General features: G+C 32.1%; 1 protein-coding gene across 1 annotated transcript in view; it reads left to right on the top strand.

Moving 5' to 3' along the window:
* Positions 1 to 792: 792 nt before the first annotated feature.
* LOC129231748 (aconitate hydratase, mitochondrial-like) overlaps positions 793 to 26,884 on the top strand; it is a gene marked incomplete at its 3' end in the record, with an annotated part of 101,417 nt that continues 75,325 nt past the window's right edge. Inside the window, 3 exon segments of the mRNA XM_054866111.1 lie at positions 793 to 873; positions 8,552 to 8,626; positions 11,054 to 11,133. Coding sequence (XP_054722086.1) covers positions 841 to 873; positions 8,552 to 8,626; positions 11,054 to 11,133 — 188 coding nt within the window.

Here is a 26,884-nt window from a genome sequence, read left to right on the forward strand (position 1 = left end):
CATTTTGGGCGCCGGACACTTAGGGCGCCGAACATTTTGGGCGCCGGGAACATTGGGTGATGGGAACATTGGATGCCCAGAACATTGGGCACAATGTGCTCGGCGCCCAAAATGCTCGGTGCCCGAAATGCACGGCGCTCTAAGTTTCCGATGCCCAAAATTCTCTGCGCCCAAAGTTCCCGGCGTCCAAAATGCTCGGCGCCCAAAGTGAACGGCGCCCAGAATGCTCGGCGCCCATTGTTCCAGGAGCCCAAAATTCTCGGCGCCCAAAGTTCCCGGCGGCCAAAATGCTTGGCGCCCAATGTTCCAGGGACTCTACAGGAGCCCAATCCTCCTAGACCGCCTTGTCCATAGAATCTTTTCTTTTCTTTTTTTAACCGGTAGTGCTATTCGCAACTCCAATAAACTATAGGGACGCTGCATCCACTGTCTTATGGCGAATGAAAAAGGTAAAACAAACAGATGTGCTAACTTATAACTTGCTTTGACGCTTAGTGAATGACAGTAATTTTTCATCGTGTTTGTGGGAAGCTTTCTTTTCTATTCTTCTGAAATTACATTGCATCATAAACTGCCTGAAGCCTATAATTTACCCTAAAGAAAACACTTGGAATGGAATGTTTTACCTTTTTCTTTAGTATTGTTAATCACCGCAAGATAACGTATTCGAGTTCTGGAGTTGCGAATTAGAATGTGCCTGGTTAGCCATCGGTTAACCACGGTTGATCGGTTGCTCTTTGCGAACATAGTCGTAGTTCCGACCGGTGTTGTTTCCGAAAGTACCCCATAACTGTAACTACTTAGTTCTTGCTCTTTCTTTACTTTTGTTTTGCATTCAACATGGCGTGTCGCGTACTGTTGCGGTCCCATTTGGTAAATATTTTAAGTTATTTCTCCAGTTTAAGTTTAAACTGTTTTAAGTTCTCAGCTATTGAATTGTTTCGGTGCAATATTTATATTGTTGACCATGTACTTGAATTCCATATTGCTGTTTTGCATCAAGTGATTTCTTTTCACCACATCGTGACCTTCTTTATCCAAGGGCAAAATTCTTTCCCCGAATGTATTATTAAAGGAAATTTTAATTTGAATTTTTCTAAAATATTATAGATTTGTTTTGTTGTTTTCCTGTCAGAAGGTGGTCCTGATTTTTTATTTGCAATCAACGTAAACGAAATTAATTAAACTTCGTAGGTGTGTAGTGATTTTGATGCGTGAATTACTTTTCTTTTATATTTATCAAGATGGTAACATAGCATTTCATTGACGTTTCGTTTTTTCCGCTTTAATTTACTGTTTTTGGTTTATTAAATACTGTATGGGTAATGTTTCAAAATTCATTTAGAGGGTAACTTCTAGTGTGGATAATATAGGCACTGGCTCAGAATTTGAACGACATCCAAATTTTAGTAGTCGAACCTCCACATATCGAAATTTTCTATGTATCGAAATCCCAGCAAATTTCTATGTTCATTACATAGAAAAATTGTTTCTATATATATCGAAAAAATCTCTAATATCGAAATTTTTTTTTTTTGAGACATTCATAGGTTTTTTTTCTACTTTAAACTGTTTGTTTCATGAAAAATGAAGGTTAGCGGAGAAAAATATGTTCTCTAAAGGTTGCTACGAAACTCATAAGGAATCAGGGGTTCAGGGGTGTGTAGATAGCAGGGGCGGCTCGTCGCTATGGGCAGGGTGGGCCCGGCCCACCCAAAAAATTGTAATTGATAAAATACATTATTAACAAAAATATCGTTTTGTGTTTCAGTTAAAAGAAGTGAAAAGTAAGGCGCACAACAGATTTCAAACATCTAGCCCACCCCCCTCTCCACATATCTCTAAACATAACCAGAAAGTTTTTAAATCCCATTAATTTTAGCGCTGTGCACAGTTTTGGGAGCTGCGGGCTCGCGTGAAGCTGCCCCCGAAACTAAGAGTCACGCCTCTGCCCTTAGCCAATCGCAATGACTGAATCAGAAAGCGAAAAACGGCGGGTGATAACACCCGAAGGAATTCATTGCAACTCAAGGGTGGGCAAAATTTGCCGAGCCCAAACGAAATCATAGTTGTCTATAGCGGTTTGGAGGGAAGAGTGGAGGTCAGCGGAGAAGAGTCTAGAAACGTCGCTCACTAGAATAACATGTAAAAGGGCAGAGAATCGGCTGCCCATGCCCATGTGTCAGGGAAAACCTTTTATCATACCGTTCCGCTTCTGTTTTTTTCTTTTCTTTTTTTTTTTTGTATTAATTTTTTCCTTTTCAACAGCTATTACTATATATATATATATATATATATATATATATATATATATATATATATATATATATATAAGGCATGGAGATTGCCGGTTTCATGAGATTCTGTACATTTGTTTTACAACGCATGCATAATTTTTTTAGTTATTTGTTTGTTTTTGGAGTTAGAGATGCTTATTCTCAAAATTTCTGTGTAAGGACTTTCTTTTCGAATAGTAGAGCAGCCCGGTGTCTGACGCACCGGCAAAAAAAAAAAAAAAAAGGCTGATCCTCACATTTTTTCGGTCGTCCATGCCAAAAATAAAAAAATAGGAGAAGAAAGGAAACTCCATATTACCTAATGATAATATTATCCAACACTTGATCTTTTACGTCAGTTTTAAGATTAATTTTCGTAATTTTCTATGATTTCTCAACAGCTTTTTTAAAAATTGTGTCCATTTTTTTGACCATAGTTACTTCTTGTCTTAATATTTAAATACTTGTGAAGCAGTTATTTAATAGAGTTTTATTTATATATTTACTTATTCATTTATTATTATTATTACTTCGTGAAAAAGGAAGGGGGGGGGGGAACTTCAGCCGTTCGTAATTTTTTTTTTTCATTAGTTTTTAATGGTTCGCGAACATTTTTTTTTACAAGTTAACAAGAAAACAGCACAAGTCCGCGTGAATTTTTTTGAAAAGCTTTTGCAGGCCCTCATGTCAAAAAAGGTCGAGAGACACTGTAGAAATTACATTACTCTTTTTCATCAGATCGCAGTTCTATTGGTACGTACCTTAGCTTTCTTTTCTATCATATAGGATAGGTATAGTTTTGACATTAATTAAAATATTTAGGATCCTTTCAAGCTAATGTGCCTATAACTAGTCGATTAAATATGTTGTTAAGCAGGGGCGCCGACTTGCAAAAATCATTGGGGGGGCTGGCCCAGTCATCACCGGGGGTTTAGGGGGTTATGTAATCCCATGGAGGTCCCCCCCCCCCCAAATAAAGGTCGATTGTTGTGCCTTGAAAATGCCAATTTACATATTTTCTGGTGTGTATAATTTAAAAAACAAACAGTATGTGGCATGGCGTTTTCAAAGTAAAACAATCCAAAAATTGGTATACAAATTTTTCTGGTTCAATTAGATCATGTCACTTGTCTTAGTAAGATACATTTTTTTGTTCTATTTTATGGGGAGTCATGCAGTGCCGTAGCTAGGCATGGAAAAGGTAGGGCGCTTGACTTGCATTGAAGGGCACTGCCAGAGACGCCGACTTAAAAAATATCGGGGGAAAGGGGGCATGCCGCAGGAAATTTTCTAAATTTGAAATGAAAAATAGTGAGTTTTAAAGTTTTTTTAAAATCATATAATCAACATTAGAACCTCGAAAACTCGACAAGCCCGACACATATTTTTTGGCTTCGAAAAACGGAAGAAATAAATACAAACACACACAGTATTTTTGTAAAAAGGAAATTTAATTTACGCATGCTTTTTAAGACCAGTTGTTTTTACATTAGTGACATCGGCTAACATATTCAAGTGTAAACGCAGTCTCTCAATGTCTAGGTCATTTTCGAAAAACTCAGTTGATTTTTCAAAATGTTCTCTTCTCTTTCACCTTTGTTTAATAAAAGCAAGCACTCTTGTTCAACTGCAATGACCTGTGTGCGTCCAGTTGATGTAAATCGCCCAATAATGCAAAATTGCACCATTTTACAAACCTCAATGTATATTGCCTTGTACCTTGTAGTACAGGCAACTCCCGTCTTACGCGAGGGATGCATTCCAAGACCTCTCGCGTAGGTCGAATTTTCGCGTTGTGGAAAAGGGTATGTGTAAAATTTTTTATAAACGTACCCAATTATTTTAGACACTTGTAAACACCCCCTCAAACTGTTAAAAAACTATCTCTTAACTAACTGTACATTACTGTCTCTTACATAAAGAACTGAATGTTTACTTGTATTTAAAAAAAAACGTTTTATTCAACATAAAATACTGCTACGATGTACAAAATCAATGATTAATGGGAAAGAAGGAAAAAATAAACTGGTATACGGTAGACACAGTATATAGTAAGAAAAGCAAATGCATCTTTAGTTGTACTGTACAGTCGATCAATTAATGATATTCATACACAATACATGAGCAGTTTCCATTTTCATAAATTTTTGCAAGACACTACTAGGTGAATTTTTACGGATTTCCTTTTCTTGACTTGTAATTGTATGTACGGAAGAATCACTCATACCTAATTCTCGTGCTACCTTCAACGCATTTTTTAGTTGACCATCAGCTTTTCAAGAAGCTCTAGCTTTTCTTTAATTGTCATGAAACTTTCTCTTTTTATCTTCAAAAACTTTAGATGAAACAGCGCTCTTAGGTGTCATTATATTTCATTAACTTTCGCATTTAAAATGAAAAGGGAACTTCTACTCTCAGCGATGGTAAAAGGATAAAGATACATTCATGAAAAAAAAATTTTTAGTAGCCAATAACAAAGCTGATACGAACACACCACGATTCCCTTCCGAGAATTTTCGTGTTGCGGTGAGGAATTCGCGTTAGGTCTGAATACTGGAGAAAAAATCATGTTATAGCTATTTCGCATAAGTAGCGCGAGTCAAATGTTTTCCTTTGGGATTTTGAAAGTGTGCGGTGAGCTGCCTTCATTGTTTTCATACTTCTTTGGTACACGTCGATTCCGAGAAAGGGAAGGATCATCATTTTGTGAAGGTTTTCTTTTAAACACGATTCCCAAAAGTATTCAAAACTATCACGTCTCCCATTTTATATACAAATCAAACTCTCATATATATTTTTCCAGATCAGCAACACTTAGGTGAGCGCGCCGCAGCGCTGCCCACCGGCAACAGACTTGACCCGTAAGTTCGCGCACTGGGACAAATTTTTATAGTACTCGCAGCACTGTAACACTATCATCATTCGCACCACTCGTTTTCAGTTAACCTGCTTACACAACCGTAATAATTATTTGTTTTAACTCATTACTGAATATATTTTACAAGGTAAACTATCTTCAAACAAGGAAAATAAAAGATAAATTTATGAGTTTAGAAAGCATAATGTAACTTATAATTTTCTTGATTTATTGGGGGGGCTCTGCCCCCTCAAAAATATTTTTGAGGGGGCTTGGGCCCCCTCAAGCCCCATGGAGTCGGCGCCACTGTTGTTAAGGGTATATGTGTGACCGTAATTAATTTTTCAACCACTCTTACTCAAAATTATTATTTAATAATGATGATAAAACATAAGTTAAATTTGAAAGTCGATTAGTAAAAAATGCAGCAATAGAAATATTATGTTTATTTCTTTTATTTCATTTACTTATTTTTGTTGTTGTTCAGACGGACCTTTTAGATGCTATTTATCAGTTATCCATGTTTTAATTTTAAAGTTGCTTGAATTGTTATGTCAAGATGCCTGTACTGTAATTAAAGTATATTTTTTTTAATATTGTTGAATACCTTTTTATGCCTGTCCTGAAAATAATTTAATTCACCAAGCAAAACCATTTTTCACGGGGGTGTTTTTAGTGGTAAGGGGTCTTTCTCTTTTTGAGAGTCTGGTTCCTTAATGTTTCACGGTGTGCCACCCCTCTTGGAGGGAGGGGAATGGCACAGTTGATGAGATTAATATTTTTATTACAACATATTATTATTATTACTGCTGTTAATATTATTATCAATTCGATCGCTTAAGGGAAGCCGAGTGTTTCATTTAAAATATGCAGGGTGTTCCGTTTTAACCAATAAGACCTTCATTTTCGCAACTGTTTGTTCAAGGTGCATACTTCCAATTGCAGAAATGTTCAAAATCAGATGCTGAGTTAAGATACTAAAAGTTTAAAGCGAAAAAAAAAAGAGTCAAAAACTAAAAATAACTTTTTATACTGACCCTAGGTCTCCTAACTCACATTTAGGGAAATAATCTCAATTGAAATATATTACTAACAGAAACAATTTGACATTCATGCGAGCAAAACTCAAGGAGATATTCGAGTTTAAAGTTTTAAGGGACCAGATAGAAATGAGATAGGACTTATCGTCCTTTCAGAAGAATGATAGGTTGTCAAAGTTAAAAAACAAAGTATTTATGTTTTTTAATGCTATTCAAAAACAAATGCAAATTTTATGCTGTGATACGCAAAAACACTACAAAACATTAATCAATTTGAAAAACCAGATTTGCACACAAAAATTTTAAGCCTTTTTAAACTGCTATGTTTTCCCTCAAAAGGTGTTATTGACAGTGAGTGTGAAGTGGTGTAAGTCACGAAACGCTGCGTTTCATATCTGGGTGAACATTGGTCGTACTAATGTCAAACTTTTTGTGTTGGAATTACATTTTAATGGTGATGACTTCCCTGAATATAAGTTGGAGAACCTAGGGCCCGTATAAAAAAATTGAATTTTGTATCATTTGACTCATTCTTATTTTTGCTTCAAACTTTCAATTCCTTAACCTTGCACCTGATTTTGAACATTTTTGCAATTAGAAGTATGCATCTTGGACAAACAGTTGCAAAAAAGAAGGTCTTGTTGGTTAAAATGAAACACCCTGTATAATCTATGTACACACAAACCTGTTTTTGTGCGGTCTTTCTTTTTGTACAATTTTTTTGTGTGATTTCTTTTTCCCGCGATGTATGAAAATTTCAATCAGATTGGGACTCAATTGACGAAATTATTTATGAAACAGACAAAATGTTTTTTAAAATGAACGAAGTTATCTTTAAAACGAACAATTTGTTTTTATGAAGTTCTTATCCACCGCACAAAAACAGGTTTGGGAGTATTAAATCAAGTGGTATAATTTTGTAGGGCTATCTGAAGTTTGTATTAACTGATTTAAGTATCATTTTATGTTCCTCAGCATTAGTTTACCAACCATTGTTTTCATCATTTTATCTGTGTAAACATATAATATAAGGGTCATTCTCCAGAAAACGTAACTTTTGAACGCAAAATATTTTTCAATTTCGAAACCTTTCGTTTTCTTTTTTTTTTCATTCTTACAAGAAAGTGTTACCTTCTAGAAATAACAATAAACAATGGCCCAGCTAAGTTCCAATTATTTTACTCATAAATAACAAAAATAAAAATCATAATTTTTCATATTATGACATACTATGTATATGTTCACGTTACACAAATTGTACTTAGTAGATTACTGGGAGTATACCCTCAGGAAAATTGATGGGAACATCACTGCTTTTAAATAAACAAGTTATTAAGCAACAAAAACAGTCACACAAGGTGTATGACACGCCACGAAGGTTGTGAACCAAAAATTTTCTAAAAAAAAAAATTAAAAAATTGTTGTCAGGTTTAAATAGATATATTTTTGATGACATTAAAAATCATCGTTAAATGAATTGTTCCCTAAAGTTTTTACTGTAAAAGCCGTGTGACAGAAAAGTTACACTTTTTGAAGAATGACCCATAAACATAACTGCGGGCCCACCCACTAAATTAAGGCACGAGCCGCCACTGGTAGATAGGTTGTTGTTCCGTTCTGGAATTCTTACATTTCCTCAAATTTCTTTCAAATCTTAGTTGTAACCAGTAACAATGTAAAATCAGTTTCAAGCTATTCCTTTTGTCTGTTGATTATCATTCCTAGTCTTATTAGCTTCAGTAAAAATCATTTAAGTTAAGTAGATTGACTTTTTACTTATCTCTCGATTACATTGTCAAAACGAAGATCCCCTAATGTTGCGGATGAAGTAGAATTGCCAAAGAATGACGATCTATGAAGGCGCAAAAATGTTATTTCTGTTAATTTTATAGTTATTAACTTCCATTTAATCCGATGCTCGTTTAAATTAGAAATTGCATTTCATGCACGAAAATTAGCTTTAATTTTAATGTTTACGGAGGTTTTTATGATAAAATAAGATCATTTCTATATATTGAAATTTCTATGGATCGAATTTTTTCCCGCCACTTTGCTAATGCAATATATGGAGGTCTGACTGTACATTGATTTTTTTTAAAGCTACATTTGGCTTCCAAAAATTTGTTTGACTAAAAATTGCGTCATTTGTTTTTATGGCATCTTAAAATTGTTCTACTCTATCCAGTTGTTGTAACACATTGTAGAGATGATAGAGATGTGTAGAACAATTTTTTGAGTCATTCAACACAAATGCAATGTGTGAATGAATCTTATGAGCTGTATTTTTAAAAATTGTTATCTGAAAAGTAATATTGGGAATTACGTCATGTTAGCACTTATTTCAAAATTTTATTCAGACTTTGCATATCTTGTTTTAGGGACTCAAGTCTTTTGACCCTTTTAAACAATCTCGACTCTTCCATGTGTCTCCACTGGCATATGCTGCTCATAAGGTAAGTTTTGCTCTTTTAAAAACAATATTTGTCAATCTACTTGAATAATTAAAGTCATTGTCACCAAAGTGAGATTCCTGTAATTAAATTCATTGAACCAGCTGGTGATCTATTCAAAATTTTATCCCATGCAATACCTGTCCTCGCAGCCGAGTGGCAGAAAGTTTTGTAGCTGTCTGCGACAAGCTTTTAGAACTTCATAATCTGTCTGCAAAATTTTGAGCTTGGTTTCAATAAAAAAATAAACAATTCTTTTTTCAAATAATTATTTTTAAAATAAGGCAAAAGGTGCCCCCACCCCCTCCCCCACAGACGATGGCGCACCTTCCTTAAGTTCTATGAAGCTCTCCCTTCTCAAGAGCAAGACATCCTCTCAAACTGACCAAAATCTTTCTGAATTTCTCCCCCTAAAAGTTTTAATGGTACATTCTAATGACCAATGCCCCCCGTCTTTGGTGGGCACCTGACATTCACAATCATGTGTTGGCTATTGAACAGGGGTCTGTCCAGGATTTTTCACAGGGTCCATTTTTTTTGTAAAAAATTGATTCATTTTGTGAAAAAGCAAATAATCTTGCATGGGGGGGGGGGGTTGTGAAACAAAATTTCTAAATAGGTGTTTTTAACTTTTATTTTCATTAATATTAATTTCCCTTAAATAATTGGAAAAAAAAAAAAAAAATTCAAGCAGTGGTTGAGCATTTAACTCTTTGAAACTTTTAAAAATCTCAGAAATTCGTTTATTCTAAACATCTAAATTTTGTGATTTCAATAAAAAATAAAAGGATAATTTATTTGTTTACCTCTTAACAAAGCATATTAAACATTAAAAATTCAAAAAATCTGATTCTTAAAGCGGATGCAAAGAGATCGCAATTTTCAAAGTGAAGGTTTCAAAAGTATAAAAGCGGCTCATAAAAGAATTAATTTTTTTAAAATTATTTTAGAATTGCTTTTTAGAAGCTTATGATAAACATGTCATTAATATCTATCGAGACAGTTGCAGCAAAACTGAAATTAAACCATCTATTCAGCATTTAAATTTTTGACTGATAAACAAAAAAAGAATTTCGTTTTAAAATCTTGAAATGATGGTTTCAATGGACTTTTCATATATTTGCCTCCATATAATGCAAAGTTTGCTTGATAAAAAAAAGTAAAAAGTTAGATTCTCATATCGGATGCAATCAGCAATGAAGGAAAATGAAAGCATTAACAGTATAAAAACGGTAAATTAAAAGTTTATTAAAGTAAAATAAGTTTAGAATTACCTTTTAACAGGTCTGCATGATGAATATTATTAATGTCATATTTGCCGAAAATTCGGAGCCGTGAAAAAAAAAGAAAGATGAGTAAAGGTTTAACACCAGACACTAAATGACGATAATTTTAATACTTTTTTTTTAAAAAGTCAGTAGCAAGAAGAAATAGTCTTTTAACACTGCATTTTCAGAAAACTTTATAACAGCACCACTGCTAACAATATGATAAATCAAACAAGCAAAATTATTCCCTATGTTATTTATCACTTGTATCACAGAAATATGCATTATTTCGATTTCAGATTTGGTTTTTCAATAAAGAATTTGAAAAAGATCGTTTTGTTTTGGTTTAAATGTGTCACTGGCCGCATGCTGCGGCAGGTGTGCAGGCGGGCGAATGATGATGATCATCCTTCTCCATGTCAGCAGTTCATACAAATGTCCCACAGTTGCGGACAACCTTTTTTTTACGGACAGAAGTGTCCGCGATAAGATTTCATTCGTTTGTGCCACTGGGCTGCGCAGTGTTATTTATTGTATATGTATGACATTAAACTATCAGTGTTGATATGTTTTTTTTATCATATTTTTCTCTAATTAATATGTTGAAGAAAAAAATATGCTAAATTTAGTGTAATATGATATTTCTTAAACGTGTTAAATCACAAGTACTAATATTGCTATGTTCTGATAATGGAATTCACTTAGTGGTTTTAGATTTACCTTTGCACATTTCCTATAGGTAAATGTTAAACAGGCAGATTGATTACTTTTTCTTTTTAATGTTCTACTGTTTTCAATCCTTGCTTGAGGCAGGATCTAAGATCACTCAAAACTTCTGCATGCATTACTTATGACCTCTAAAAGTTTTTTTTATGCTGATTTGTTTAAGTCTAACAATTGTAAGAACTACTCATGTATCTTTAGGAACTGTCTACATATGGTGTCATTCTGTGAGGAGTTCGTGAATTTATGACATTTTGAGACAAAGGGAGGAAGGGGCTAACAATGTGGGACATCATGCATTTCCCAAAACAAGAATATGTTTATGAATAATGGACATGACAAGGGGGGAGGGGGGAATATTGGAAAATTTAAAATCAGTTATGTACAGCCCCTTGTATGTTATTAAATGCTATTAATTTGTTTTATTGTTTCTATTTAGGTTGCTATGAGCAAATTTGATAAAGATTCTCCAATGCCATATGAAAAGCTTACCAAGAACCTTGATGTTATAAGAAATAGGTTAGTTAATCATTAGTTTAACTAGATTGCCTATTTTTTTTTTTTTTTTTTGTTAATTTTCATTTAATAATGTTTTTTTTTGCTTGCATTTGATGCTTAGCCTAGAGGGAAAGCTACTGTCATAAATATTTGGTTTGGATCCAAACTAAATATTTATTAAGCTAACTTTGCATTAAAGCAATATTATTTTACCTTTCAACTATCTTGTTGCAATGATTTAGGGCACATAACTGGTGTTCTAACATATTATGCCCGATTGTTACTAGTATTAATTATAGAAAAAGTTAGTTTGAACTAAAATCTGTGAATGACAGCACTTTTCTGAAGGTTTCAAAGGATAGAGGCTTATGTTCAAAGTATGCAGCATTTTATTTTTTTATTAATTTTTTAGATTATAATGGAATTTCTTTTGTTATATTTCCTAAATAATGCTCCTCTAGAAGCAAACTTTGCCACTGCCGTGCTAAATGGCAGCCACCTCAAGCACCTTTGCACTGGCTTAAAAAGAAGAAAAAAATTCATGTACACAAATCATCAAACTAATTTAGCAGTTAAATGGTTAAAAAGCCTGTTCAAATATACTATTTGTTATTACAACTGTTCAATGAAAAGAAAATTGAAGACATGATATTTTTTGATTAAATTTTTCTTTTATAGTCGTTAAAAAAAATGTTGACTGAAGAACTAACTCATGTATGTGAGGTTATTCCAATTTTAAAAATGATTTGTTTGCACATTTCGTATGTTGAGCAGCAAAATTATCACTTTTTTGAAAAAAGTTCAAGATGGTATACATTAAGTGATGAATTTAAAAAGAACATATAAAGCTATGAGGAATATAAGGGATGTGCCAAAATTAAAATGTTGGAGATAGCCAGTGCAAATAATAGGGGACCCTCTCCTCTGCTTTGGGGGCAAGAAATCATACTAGTAGCCCTGGTGAGCTGCTGCTGTACAGCATGATTTGGAAAAAAATTTCAATGAAAGCCTACCTAGGATCCGAACTTTAAACACTTTTTACTCCAAACTTACATCCCTTTGTTGCTCACTGCCTCATATGTCTTTGTTTCATTTTATTTATTTAATTATTGCCAGTAATGATATAACAATGTTAAGAAATGTTGGCAATATAATTATAGGATTACCAAAGATTTATGATGTGAAATATTTTACTCAAAAAATACATTATACTAGGGATGATCTACTTTTTTGGGAAGAGTCACTTTCTGGAGAAATCAAGTACTGCATGCCACTTTGAACTTCTTAACATACTGGAAAATATACAAAATGTTAGTTATGGGCTGATAATGAGATTTTTGCTCATTTTTTCTTTGTAATTCTGATTTTCGGAGAAACTCAGTATAGAGAAAATTTGTAAATTTAGAATTATAACAAAATACAAGCTACTGTTATGTTCAGACAGCTACAGGGTCATCAACAGAAGACAAGTTTATGCTGTGGATAACATAATGTTTTACTTTAAAATATTTACTTTCCAGGGTTCGTACGCTCCGGGAATTCCGGGAAAACCGGGAATTGTCAGGGAAAATGACACTGTCAAAAATGTCAGGGAAAAGTCAGGGAGTTTTCAAATTTTGTCCTCCAAAATTTTTTTTTCCATTTTTTTCCCCAAGGAATTAAGTACCATGCGATCTAATCTTCATTTTTATCGATGTATTTAAAAAAAAATTGTAACAATTTTAAAGCAATAAAAAAGTGGCGACCCAAAAATCTTCAGCAGCCGCCATTTTTGGCTCTCTGTAGTTCCCAAGAAAAAAAAAGAAATCAGGTGAACAGGAATTATGCACAAACTCAACAGGAGAGAAGACAATTTACTGCTTCGGAAGCACAACCTGTAGATGGGAGGATCGATCGGGGAAAATCGTTTTTTTTTTCTTTTTTGATCGGAAAATCATTTCAGCTACGTATGAAACGTAGTCGCCATCTTTGGTCATTCACAAGATGGGAGTAGATACGATCCTAAAATGCCTAAGTTTCTAAAAACAAAGCAGAATTGGATGTTTTCTTTAATTGAAAACTGATGAAAATAACAAAAAATGGTCTGCAAATCGCTTTTCTATTATTATTATTATTTAAAATAATTTTCTTGAGAAATGAAAAATTTTGTTCTTTAAACTTATCCTGACTGCCTCGGACGCAAATGTGATAAAAACTTTAAATTGAATTGTAGCTTCATGAAGATTTATTATTTTTTAATTGTCTTCATGCGACAAATTAAAAAAGTTATTTCTTATTTTTGGGCATAGCCGCCATATTTGGTCATTCCCAAGATGGAAGTACACAAGACTTTTTAAGTGCCTAAGTTCCCGAAAACGGCATTGGATGTTTATTGCAATGCAAACTATTGAAAACAACACAAATTGTGCCTTTTTTTCCGGATAATTTGTAATTATTTTCTGGAAAAATGCAAAATTTAATCTTCATAACATTTTTTTTGTTTTAATTGATTTAGACTCTTATGTGCTAAATACTGACTATTTTGCTTTTATTGTAGTTGTTTAAGGATTATTAATTATTTATTACTACTTTTATACTACAAATCCAAAAATCTACTTATTATTTAAAATTTTTCACTTTGTCACCATATTTGATCGTTTGCACAATGGAAGTAGACTTAAATTTCCAGAAACAGAATTGGATGTTTATATCAATGTGTACTATTGAAAATAACATTAAATGTGCAAAAAGTTATGAATTTTTGGAAATTAACTATTACTTTCTGGAAAAGAAAATTTGAAATTTTAATGTAAGCCTCCTTTAATATGTGAAAAAAAAAAAAAAAAGATTATTGGCATTGGCCTATGATCGGCGGATGTTGATTTTTGTTACTATGCATTACATGGTATGCAGATTGATGCAACAAGTTAATCATATTTATACTGAAATTTAGCTTTGCATTTTGCTCAATATGTTTTGTGTAACCTACTAATAAGAAAATAAAAAGAAGTATTGTAAACCAAAAGCGTATGCTAAAAGGGCGCTGCAGGACTACAGCAAAACGCTATAATATTACGCATGACATCAAAGAAACGCTTAAATAAGTTGAAAGTACTCTGTTTTCAACAAATAGTAAACAAATTAAAACAATTTTGAACAAGATGTTTAAAAAAAACTTAAAATTTTGGCAGCGAAAACAAAGGAAAAAAAATCAAAGTTTTTTTTTTTTTAAATCTAAGGGGAGAAGTTTCAGTTCTTCTGCATTGCTACTTTAAACAATTTTAATTATTTTGAAAATATTACTATTTAAGCTTAAATTTTGAATGAAGCGAGTTACCTGGAATTTTTTAAAAAACAACCTGGAAAAGTCAGGGAACTTTTTTTAACCAAAAGTGTATGAACCCTGCTTTCCAAATGGTTTTTAACCAGTGTAACTAAATTTTTTATGCTGCCAAATATACAAGGTATTCTGTCTTTGCGAGCAATGCCTAATTTTGTTCACTCAGCTTTCTTTCCTTCAATTACATTTTTAAGTTCACTAAAAATCAACCCTTTTGTAGTTGAAATTATTTAGCACAAACCAGAAACATCTTTGGCAGTGTCAAAATCATCCTTCTTATAACAAGCAAATGTGTTGTCAATGTGGGTTCAAGTTTATGTATTATGTGTTGTTGAAATGTTCTTTAATGTCATATTTTGTTCTAAATAAAATGTCCTTGGAATTCCATCTGCTTGGGTTTGCCCAAGCATCTAGAACCGATAAATCGTGTGGAGGGCCTCAGGGTGTCAAATGTCAAACAAGCAAATAATCTTAACTGCACATTTTCTAAAATACTAGCTGCGTCCACCTCGAAAATAAAAGTTATGTCAAGTGATGCAAGTTCAACACTCATGCTTGAACCAAAACAAAAACAAAAAAGTCAGTAAAATTATGTGGCAGATTGCGGAAACCCCCCCAAAAAGTAAACATTTTAAATCCCCTGATTACAGGAAAAGCCTCAAAATTAATTTCTTTCTACTGCATTTTAGTATGTAAATTTGTTCCATAAAATATGTAGTTAGAATTACATTAAAAGCTCTATTTTTCTGAATCTCTTTATAATAAACTGAGAGGGGGGATGCCAATAAAGAACATCATATTAAAGTTCGCTTAATAGAATCAAATCTTTCAATTCCACCAACTTTAACACAAAATTTAACTATCTAAAATCCACACAGGCTTTGAAGTGTAAACAATGGCATTTACAATAAAATGTTGTGAAGGTTGTTTAATTGTGTTGTCAAATGCAGGGGTAGAAGTAGTCCTATATATCCTATATTTCCTATACTTTCAAAAAAGCATCAAAAGTGTCCTATATTTCCTATATTTTTGAAGTTGTCCTATATTCTTATAGTTTGTTATAAAAAATTGTAGAAAATTACCATTGTAAAACCGTTTGGTCACTTGATTCGCACTTTCTTTTACGACTTGACAATTCAAGACTGCTTAAAAACAAGATGCTTGTTTATAAAAAAAAATATTTTTTTTTTTGGAATCTCTACCAGCACCTGTCTCTTTAAATTTTGCAGAGAATTTGGACAAATTTTTATTTATTTTTTTTTTTAAAGAGAAAGCTTCAATGATCTATATTTTATGACAAGCTTTCCAAACTATTAATGAAGCACTTTGCCAATGAATTTTCACTAACAACAAAATGTGGGATGATTCAGCTACTATTAATGTTAAAAAAAAGTTCTATTTGAAATATTTAAATGTAGGTAAATATGCAAAAAAAAAAAAAAAAAAAAATAAAATAAAAAAAAATAAATAAATAAATAAAAAAAAAAGATAAATTATGCCTGCCTGTATTCAAAATTTGAACTTCTTGCTAAAATCAGCATTTTACATTATTTGAACACTATATTTTTAGCAGAATTTGTTATTGAAAAAAAGGCTTTTCAGAAATATAAAAAAAGAAAAAAAAATTACAGGATCCTTCCATTGATACGGCACCATCTTGTTAAAAATTTTGAGGAATGGGGATTGGATGTTACTTGGGTGTAAAATGATTCATTTTGGAAAAATACTTCCTAATAATAAGAATTGATCAACTTTCTAGATGCAAATACTTAGGTTTTTTAGTAATAAAAGTCTTTAGCACCTTTCATAAGATGTAGCATCAGTTGAAAGAGGTTTTTCTCGCAAACAAAAAGATACTGACATAAGAAAGATCATCTTAAAGCATTGACTCGATAATAAGAGTTTTAAGGTTAATTAAGGTACTGCTATTGGGAAAGCAATAAATTATGCATGTATTACCAAGGAAAGAGTTCCGTTTTATCATGATTTATCATAGTACTAAACATAAAATTCATAAAGAAATGGTAGATTCTTGTAGAGATGCATAACAATCAGAGACAAAAGAAAAGGTTCATGTACCTTCCAAAAAAAAAAAAAAAGTGAAACTTAGAGAAAAAATTGATTTTGCACAGTCTGATTAATGTAGGCAGTCAAGGGGCAGAAAATGGCCTTAAACGTAAATACATATATATATATATATATATATGAATAAACTTTTTTTTCCGAAGCTATTCATTCAGGAACTGCATACTCATTCTAAGTAAAAGTTATAACTTTTATTTGGGTTTTTTAACTGTATGCAGTATGATTAATTGAAATCATTGATAATAATTAGACGTACCGAGTACTCGGTAACTACTCGGTACTCGGCCTACTCGGCCAAATTTTGATCAGATACTCGGCCAATACCGAGTAGTTGCAAAAAATTGAATATTGTCCAAGACAGATATTAAAATTTATAAAAAAACGCAATCACATATAATATTCTGCAATCATTTACAATTTAAATTTAAATTTTGAGAGTAATGAAGTTTGTAATGCTTCAAGGGAATAAATAAATCTTTATTTTAATGTCCCCAAAGTTAATAAAACTTATTCATTAAAAATTGTGCAAAAAAGTAAGTATAGAAAATATGGAATTTTTATATTAAAAATGTATTTTTGCTACAAACAAAAATTAGTTATAAGAAATATAAAAATACCTTTGCTTAAAAAATAAAAGGAAATAAAACAACGTTAAAAGCACAGTGCAGACACGCGGTGGCACAAAATGTGAGCTCGTTTAAAGGCATCCGACAGAAATCGGATTCTTTTGTAGAATGTCTTTACAGTCTTTAGCTAACATTTTATGCACTGAAAAAGACGTTCCTTGTAACGCAGAAACACGTGTCTGCAGCGTTCCTGCACATTTGTTTTATTTGCTTTTAAAAATTATTTATTTTTGGCGGACAAGAACTATAATAGATTGGTACAATTTGTTTTAATTCCAACTTGATTAATCATACCTTTTATATTTATTTTTAATTTAAAAAATAGTTTTTTTGTAAAATTTTTGTCAAATATATATATATATATATATATAAACAATTTTTTTTAAATAATGCATAATTAAATTTGAGCAGGAATTTAGTTTTAAAAACTATTATATGGACATGGAGGTCTATACAACTATTCCAATAAGTTCAAAATTCATCACATGTGTATCGGTGGTTCTTCTTAAAACATAATTGGTACTTGGTAACTCGGCCGAGTAGTGAAAGGCCGAGTACTCGGTACTCGGCCGAGTAATGAAAGGCCGAGTACTCGGTACTCGGCTACTCGGCCAAAGTGCTACTCGGTACGTCTCTAATGATAATTTATGCAAGAATATCTGGATTATATATACTATGTATTGTTTATTTTTTCATATCAGTATTATTCATAAAACGTGTCCCATATTTGTCCTATATTTTTCGTGGAAAATGTCCTATGTATTAAAAGTTGACCACTTCTACTCCTGCAAATGGTTCAAATGAAGCAGTTTTTATTAGAGAGATTTCTGTCATATGTGTCTGAAACTGAAATGCATGCACACATGAATTATTAGCAGAAACCTCTAGGAAAGGTTTGATAAAAAAAAATAAAGTTATGAATTAGAATCACTTTGCTTTTTAGAATAGGATCTCTTTTTTTAGCCTACTTCACAGGGTTGGCAAAAACCCGGGTTTTTTTAAAAAAGCCCATGGACCCAGGGTTTTTTGGTTTTTTTAAATAAAACCCGAAAAAACCCAACTAAAGCTGGGTTTTTTAAAAGAAATGTGGGGTTTTTTTGTCTTTTTTTAGGGGAAAGGTGGGGTACTCGTAGCATATTGTAGCATAAGTATATGGACAAAGCACAAAAATTGTCTTGATAAAAAAAGCTGGAAAATTCAGCGTTTTCTGAAGAAGGGTATAAAAGACGACAAAATTCAAGAATGGTGAAGTTTCTGATTTTTTTAGTTTCCATGATTACCAACAGTTAAGGCAAAGTTACTTCTTGAGTGATAAAATCTATTGTTTATTTGTTCGTTTTTTTTTTTCAACTTTTTTTTTTGTATTTTACTTTATTGTATTTCATTTTGTTATGCAAAACTACTGTAGAACCTCAAGTAGTTTAAATCCCTTTTTACTGAATTCCAGCTTAATTAAGACATTTCTTTGAATTTTATGTTGCCTGTTTTTCTATTTCTGTGTACAGAGTAAGAAATATTAAACTTTTTCGTAAGATAATGAAAATACTGTACATCCTATTCCGTTTTCTGTCCGACCATTTGTAAAACCTGTTAATTTCTAAAAAATATACCTTGTTTTTCCGAGTTTTGTGACGTGTTGGTTTGCAGAAAATAATTCACATGAGAGCCTTTTAGCTGAAGTAGTATCCTTTGTACAATCTGCAAATACCGAGAAAATCCGACATGACAGGACTTAGTCAAGATAATTTGAGTTCCTTATTGACCAGTTGAAAGAAAAAGTTAAATATATTTATTTAAAATCTTTGAAGCATTTTTTAATGCCCTTAAGCGTTAAGAAATACTATTAAAGTTCAAAATTCATTTTTTATGTCCATTGCCTATTGTGAAGAAGAAATAAAAAATAAGTTTAAATTGTAAAAGTATTTAAATTAATTATTTTTTTTAAAAAAGTTCTCAGAAAATTTTAAAAAACCCAAAAGTGGTCTAAATAATGGGTTTTTTTAAATGGGTTTTTTCAAAAAAAACCATTGGGTCCAATCCGGCCAACCCTGCTACTTCAGGCATCGCAGCATTCCTATATTCCTATATTTCTGAAAAAGTTCCTATTTTCCTATAATTCCTATATTTTCAGTTTCCGCTTCCTTTTTTTTTTCATTTTCTCCTGACTTTTAGCTACTGCCCTTTCCGCGAGCCCCGCGCAGGCGCCATTTTATCGTTCCTTCCGTGTTTCTTCCTGAGCGGAGCGCGAAACTTTCGACCCTACTTTAGCTCGTCTGCTCTTTAGTTCAATTCTGCGCGCATGCAGCTCTTGCGCAAGTCCCCAGTCTTCGCTAAACTTGGGCGATCGTGATGAGCGCATGCGCTGTGTAGGTTTTAACGACGATTAGGAAGGACTAGCCGGCTAACTACTGTTTCAAGTCTCCACACGCGCAATTTTTCTTTTCTTTTTTTTTGTAACGGAACTTCGTGTAGTTAGCTCAATTTCGATTGTTTTGGTTTCGATTGTGCGGAATGTAGGTTCGTGTGTTAACCAAACGTTCATTGCAATAATAATGCCTCCGAAGAGACCGCACAACCAAGTTTGTTTTCAAAAAAGAATACGCAAAGCTGTTCCCGATTTTAAAGGAATCAAGGAAGTCGGAAAACATGCATACTTTGGGGTCAATCCAGACCCAAGTTGGGTCCGCTTTGCGGCCCCTTCACAGAATTCCGCATCGTGAAAGCGGCCCCATTCACAAATTTCCACACCTCAAAAGCAGCTCATTCACAAAATTTCACATCGTAAAATATATATAGCAAACCAGACCTGCGGACCAGCAGCTACGTGCGAAACTTAGTCGCCATATTTGGTCATTCACGAGATGGAATCAGACAAGATGCTTATTGCTTAAGTGTCTAAGTTTATAAGAACAAAGCACAATTGGATATTTATTTACTGCAAACTAATGAAAATAACGCAAAATGTGCTGCAAATCCTTTTTTTTTTAATATTATTTTAATTTTTTCTAGAGAAATAAAAAACTTAATATTTAAAATTTCATCTTATCCTCATTGCTTTGGTCCCTAATGTGCTAAAAACTATAGCATTTCCACTAAATTGTTGTTTTATGAGGATTTTTTTAAATTATTTTTATACTATTAGTTAAAATCTGGATCGGTATAGTCGCCTTGTTTGGTCATTCCCTAGATGGAAGTAGACAAGACTTTTAAGTGCCTAAGTTTTCAAAAACGGAATTGGAAGTTAATTGCTATGAAAACTATTGAAAATACCGCTAAATGTTCCAGAATTACAATTACTTTTATGCATCAAATTCAAAAATCTATTATCGTAAATTTTTCGCGTAGTCGCCATGTTTGGTCATTCTCAAGATCGAAGTAGACAAGACTGTTAAATGCCTAATTTTCCGTAAACATAATTTTAGATGCTTATCTCAAAGCAAACTATTGAAAATAACATAGTGGTGTCATAAATCATGGTTTTTTTTCTTTTAATTAATTAGTTTTTTGAAGAGTGAAATTTTATTTGCACAATTGCATTTGATCCTCATTGTTTTGGAGGTTTTGCTACGAACTTAAAAAAAAACTATTTCATCTAAAATGCAGTTTCTTGCCGACTTCTCATATATTTATTTTGAAATAATTCAAAAACCTATTGAAATTTACATTTTCCAAAAAACATGTTTTTGTAAAAAAGTGCAAGGTTCTATTTTTTTTTCTTTCTGAAAGTAGTCAAAATTGACCCCTCCCCCCATCTTTTACTTTTTGTACTTAAAAACTTGGTGTCAGTGGTGGCTAATAAGATTTTTAGATCTGGTTTATTTTATACTAAGGTGGAATTAATCACTAATATTTCAGCTGGAAGTGCTTGAAAAAAGTTCATTTCTTTTTATTTACTTGAAAACATTGAAAAAGTTTCTTAGTGCTTAAATTCTTTCAAAAATCATTGGGTTGTGCTTAAAATTTTAAAAAAGTATTTTACTAATGAAATTTTCTGAATATGCAACGTCGCGAAAAATCGCTTCCATGTTTGGGATTTCAATCCTTTTGCATCTTGTAAATACAGTCGACGCTCGATATAACGACCATCTCCGTCCCAGAGAAAAAGGTCTTTATAACGAGTGGTCCTTATAAGAGGTATAAATTTAAAAAATGTACACCGTCATCATGCATGCCCAAATGTTTTTTATCAAAGGAATTTTTAGAAAAGTAGTGTGCAAAATATTATGATAGAATATTAAACAAGTTTTAAAGTAGAAAATGTAGGGAGGAAAATGTTACACACTTTCAGATCTGCTACTACTACCACAACAATTTCTGAAGATAAAACCAGAAACAGAGGTCTGCCTTTTTAGCAGACGTGATTTTTGCAAAACATTATTTTCTGTTTCAGATATAGGTGATAAATTGTGTTTCTCTTGCTTTCCAAAGAAACATTTAAAAGTCCCCTGAAAACCCAAAATCTTTAAAAATAGTAGATTCAAACACCAAACTACCAATACATCTGTCAACTCCCTTTTTTAGGAATCTGGAATTTTCTCGAATTTTCCTCCCATTATTTTTTCTGTGCTAGCTGTGGTGAATGGTAATCTCCCCCACCCCCTCTTAAAGTTGGATTTGACATTGAAAACTTCAGGCAGATGTCCGTAAACAATAATCAATGTCATTTTAAGCTACAAATTTTTATTGGAAAGAACACAAGAAATAGCGTCCGCTGATTCGATCACTGTATTGGATTAGACGATACAGAACGGTTGTTATAAAGAAAGCAAATTAACATAGAGTTTATAGGAATAAAGTTGGGACTTCTACCACTGGTCGTTATAATGGGACGGTCTTTATAATGTGTGGTCGTTATAATGAGCGTCGACTGTATTTTTAATTTTTTTCAATTGGAAGCTATTTTGACATATGATGCCTCAGATTAGTTTATTTTTTAATTAATTTTGATGTCTAAAAAAGGAATTATTTTGGAAACCATAACAACATTGAACTTACCCGGATTTTGAGGATTTTTCTTTTTTGTTTGTTTTTGAAATTTCAATTTCAATTTTCTTTTTTTTTGCCTCCTGCAAATATTTAAATATTTTGGCTAATCGAATGTTATTTTTGCATATGCTACCTCAGATTAGCATATTTTACGTTTAATTTTAGTAAAAAATTAATACATTTATTTTATGGAAAACATGCCAATGTTGAACTTACTCAGAATTTACAGAAAATTGCTTCTCATGTTTGAAATTTCAATCTTTTTTGCATCTTGCAAAAATTTAAACATTTTGGCTAATCAGATGTAATTTTCATATATATGCTACCTTAGATTAGCATGTTTTATGTTTAATTTTAGTAAAAAAAATGAATTTATTTTATGAGAAACATGCCAAAATAGAACTTAATTCACGAAAATTTGCTTTCCTTGTTTGAGGTTTCAACCCTTCAGCATCTTGTAAATATTTTATTTTTGCAATTAAAAATTATTTTGACACATGCTACATCAGATTAGCTTGTTTTATATTATTTTTTTAATAACTAAAAAATTAATTACTTTTGTTTTGCTTAATTACATATATACTTATTTAATTTTGCAATTTTAATTTATCATTAGCTAATTCTTGGTTATTACAGATTTTTTGAAAAAAATTTAAATTTAATTAACTGAGCACCTAACATTTTAACTTAAAGTTTGTATTTTAAAGATAAAGTTGAGCTATACAATTTTGTAAAACTGAATTTATAAGAACATCATTTTCTTTATGTCTGTTAAAATAATTAAGGTAGGTAACAGGGGTAATTGTGTTTTGATTATTCACTGGAAATCCAGTAGTGTTTGTTATGCTTTCACCTCACTACTTCCAATTTTCCCCCTGTATCTCAAATGTTCAAAGTTACTACTTTTGTTGAGCTGTGGACACTTGGAACAGCTTACTAGAATAGGCAGTAATCAGTAAAGGGGTAGATAGCTTAAGGAGGGTCATTGATCTTCATTAGGGTCCAATAAATTGACTAGCCTAGCTAGGCCTATTGCCTGTTGCTGGTTATCAACAGGTACTGGGCCTGGTATTTATCTGTATAATATTTTGACTTCATAAATTATTTTAACATAAGAAATAAATTTTATGTATATCAAAAGTAATTGTTGTACGCATGTATATTTAAGTAAAAGGGGTCTTAGCTTTGAAAAGTATCCCCCCTCCCCCCGATTAGCTCTTTGAAATTTACAGGTTATTTTTTAGGAAATTGCAATCATATCTGAATAATATCCCTTCTCTAAATTTAAATTCTAATTTCAACAATAATCCATTTGTTCCCAAAAAAAAAAAAAAAAACTACTTTTGGCATTATGTATGTCAACTTCTTGTAAATCTTTTCAGTTAGGAAATATGGCTCTGTGAATCTGAACTTGTACATTTATTGACTATTACAAGTTATTCAGTAAAAGCAGGCTCAAGATTACATTCAGAATATTTATCACTTCTTAAGCAGCTTTCGCGAATATTGAGGTACGGAGACTGGATTGGAGACTTTCACAAAATGTTTTCTTTCTGACTAAATTTTAAAGTTACTTGAGGACAGTTGAAATGCTTTAACGCCTGAACAACTAATACATGCATACAATTAATTGATTTATACTTTGGGTACTTATAAATAATTAACGGACCTCTTGTACTTTTGAACTTAATAGTACCACCGGAAATTACCTTCTGGGTGGTGTTTTTGATCCTAACCGCCCTTATATGTGTATAAACCACTATCAATATTGGAAATAATCTCCTGTCTAGCTCTTCCATTGAATTTAGGTGTTACGGTTTCTTCCTACAAAAGTTAAAAGCATTCATTATAGGTTTTTTTTTTTTTTAATTTTTGACTTGCAGATTACATAAATTATACTTTGAATGTGAAGATTGCAAAATTAAACCTCATGGGACCTGCTCTTCTTTATGACCGAGCTTTTCAGACATTTGCAGAAAAACTTTCGACACAGATCTTTTTCTTATCAAAGGTCTCTTGTTGTAGAAAAGGATATTTCGTTTTCCTTTACTTTTTTTATATTATTACCTATTTATATGTTTGCATTAAGGAAAAGACCAAATTTATGGTATTGCCTCGAAAAAAATTTTTTTGCCTTGAAAAAAGTACTTGAAAAGTGCTTGAATTTTTTTTTCCCCTAAAGGGTATGTGAACCCTGTGACCAAATACGTTTAAATTAAATATATATTTTCCTGGGTGCCCTTGAAAGTCATGGGAAATCGTGGGTTTCAACTATGACCGAATTTGGTATTGAAAAGTCGGGAGTTTCAGAAAAAAAAATGCTCAAAGTATCATATCAGCGGTTTTTTTGAGAAATAAAATCGTATACGTTTAAATTTTAACCTACGAATGGTCAAGTGATTTTAATTTTTACCTAAAAACTTTTTTTCTGGAAAAGAAAAGGAAATTCACAATAATTTCTTTTTCACAAAAATAAAGAAAATTCAGAAATATTTTGCTTTTTCACAAAATGGGGACTCAAAAAATAAAACCTGCATTGACCCCTGACATTATTGTGTGACATGTGACTTTGATTTCAGCATAGCACATGGAAAGATAATGTGCATGTTTTAACAACTTATAAAACTTTAAGTTCGGCTTTTACTGCATCGTCAAGTGATAACATAATTAGAACAGAACTTTTATTCACGAATTTCATTCTGGAGCACTGCTTTCCCATTGCAGTATCAGATCATGCAAAACTTTCATTAAAAATATGTTCCCGGGCTTGTAGGTAGCAAAGAAAGTACGGTTGTGCTCGGACGGAAAGAACTGCTATCATAAACTGCTTAGCAGGGAATACTGCTCAAGAGCTGTCACAAGATTTACAGCATAGTAAATAAGTATTTGAATTCTTTTCTTGAATGAGAGTGGGAACCCTGGAATAGCAATGTACAAAATGCAATGCAAAAATTTAATTGCACAAAATACTGTAACTTCAATGTCACATGTGTTTTGCTTGTGAAAATATGTTTTAAAATTCCAAACTTGATTATGTGAAGTTCTTAATTTTGATTCAAATTAACTGATTTTATAATAAAGGCATTTGAAAGTAGAAGGTATTTGTAGTAGTCTTTTTGTTGAAATTTAATTTATTGCACATTTTAAGTATTGTTACTGTTGCTGCTGTTTTTTAAAAAAAACCATTCATTTATGTTTTTTTAAAAATTATTTTGAACTTGTAAAACTAGAAAAAATCTTCAGTGAGCAACTTATGTTTAGAGATTGATTATGGACGCCACAACAGACAGTCAAGAATTAGATTAGTAATACAATTATTTTAAGAAAGATTTGTGTACACCTACAAAAAATTTCGTCTAATTTTTTTTATTTTTAAAGAAGAACGCCTTAATATGTTATTTAGTACAAATTAAAGTTTTACTCTTTTTCTTTTTGTAAAATTGATTTTGTGTGTATTTTTTGACATATTTATGCGTATGTATTGCACTTATGTTAGGTAGGAGTGTTATTACATGTTTTTAATCGAATAGTAATGTTGCATTTTGAAAAAAAATGTCATACTGGCTGGTCTTGTTATAAAAATTCCTGTATATCCTTTTTTTTTCAAAACGTTCCTATATTATTTCGTAAAATTCCTATATTTTTTTCAGAAAACTCCTATATTTTCCATCGAGTTCCTATATTTTTTTCAGAAAATTCCTATATTTTCCTATATTTTTGTTGGCAAATGTCACTTCTATCCCTGCTACTTTCCCAGTAAAAGTCAGAAAAAGAAGAAAAAAGCATGAAAGAAGGCTTAATGCATCTTAAAAATATCGCAAAAAACAAAAAAAGTCAAAATAAATAAAACACTTAAATAAATATTGAAAAATTAAAAATTGGAAAGTAGGGTATTGAGATGGGGAAAAATGTCTGTGGGTCTGTCCCCCCCCCCCCCTAATAACTTTTGAATGAATCGTCCGATTTGAACAAACTTTTTTTTGTTCGAAAGATCTCGGTGAGGACACCTCATTCCCATATTTCACTTTTTGATTTAAACTATTTTTTGTTCAATTTTGAACAGTTCAAAAAAACGTAACATTAGCGCCTATGGGGAAATTTAAGGGAGTTCCGAACTGTGAGGCGAATTTGCTTCAAACAAATTTTGTAGGAAAAAGCGCTTGATGAAAAACTTGTATATAAAATATCTTTTTGATTTGAACAATTTTCCGTTCAATTTTGAACAGTTCAAATCCCTTAACATTAGCGCCTACGGGGAAACTGAAAGTCAATGTAGATTCCATACTTGAAAGTGGATTTACTTCAAACAAATTTTGTTGGAAATAGCTCTTGACGCCAAACTCTAGACTTCGACTCCGAGAATTTAGGGGCACTTGACTCCAACTCCTGTGCCCGATAATTAATCGAACTCCGACTCCCCGACTTCGACTCTGACTTCGTAGCCTTTGCAAAAATTTATACACGGAGGACAAATGACTGACTCTGATTCTTAGATATTCGACTCCGACTCCTTTATCTCAAAATGAGATTGACTCCGACTCCGCAGCTATGGTTTTGACTGTGAAATAATTATTGTTGATTTGACTTGTTTTTATTTTTACGCGAAAGTTTTAATTTAGGTATTCAGTTTTTGGCGAATAAACTTGAAGTCATTTATGTTTCTACATAAAGATATGCGCAGACGATTTTTTTTTTGACAATGAAAATTATTTCTTTAAGTTGACATTTTATTGTTTTTATTTATTTTGGTAAGTGC

Source organism: Uloborus diversus, chromosome 1, assembly GCF_026930045.1.
Source record: "Uloborus diversus isolate 005 chromosome 1, Udiv.v.3.1, whole genome shotgun sequence".
In the NCBI taxonomy this organism is placed as follows: Eukaryota; Metazoa; Arthropoda; class Arachnida; order Araneae; family Uloboridae; genus Uloborus; species Uloborus diversus.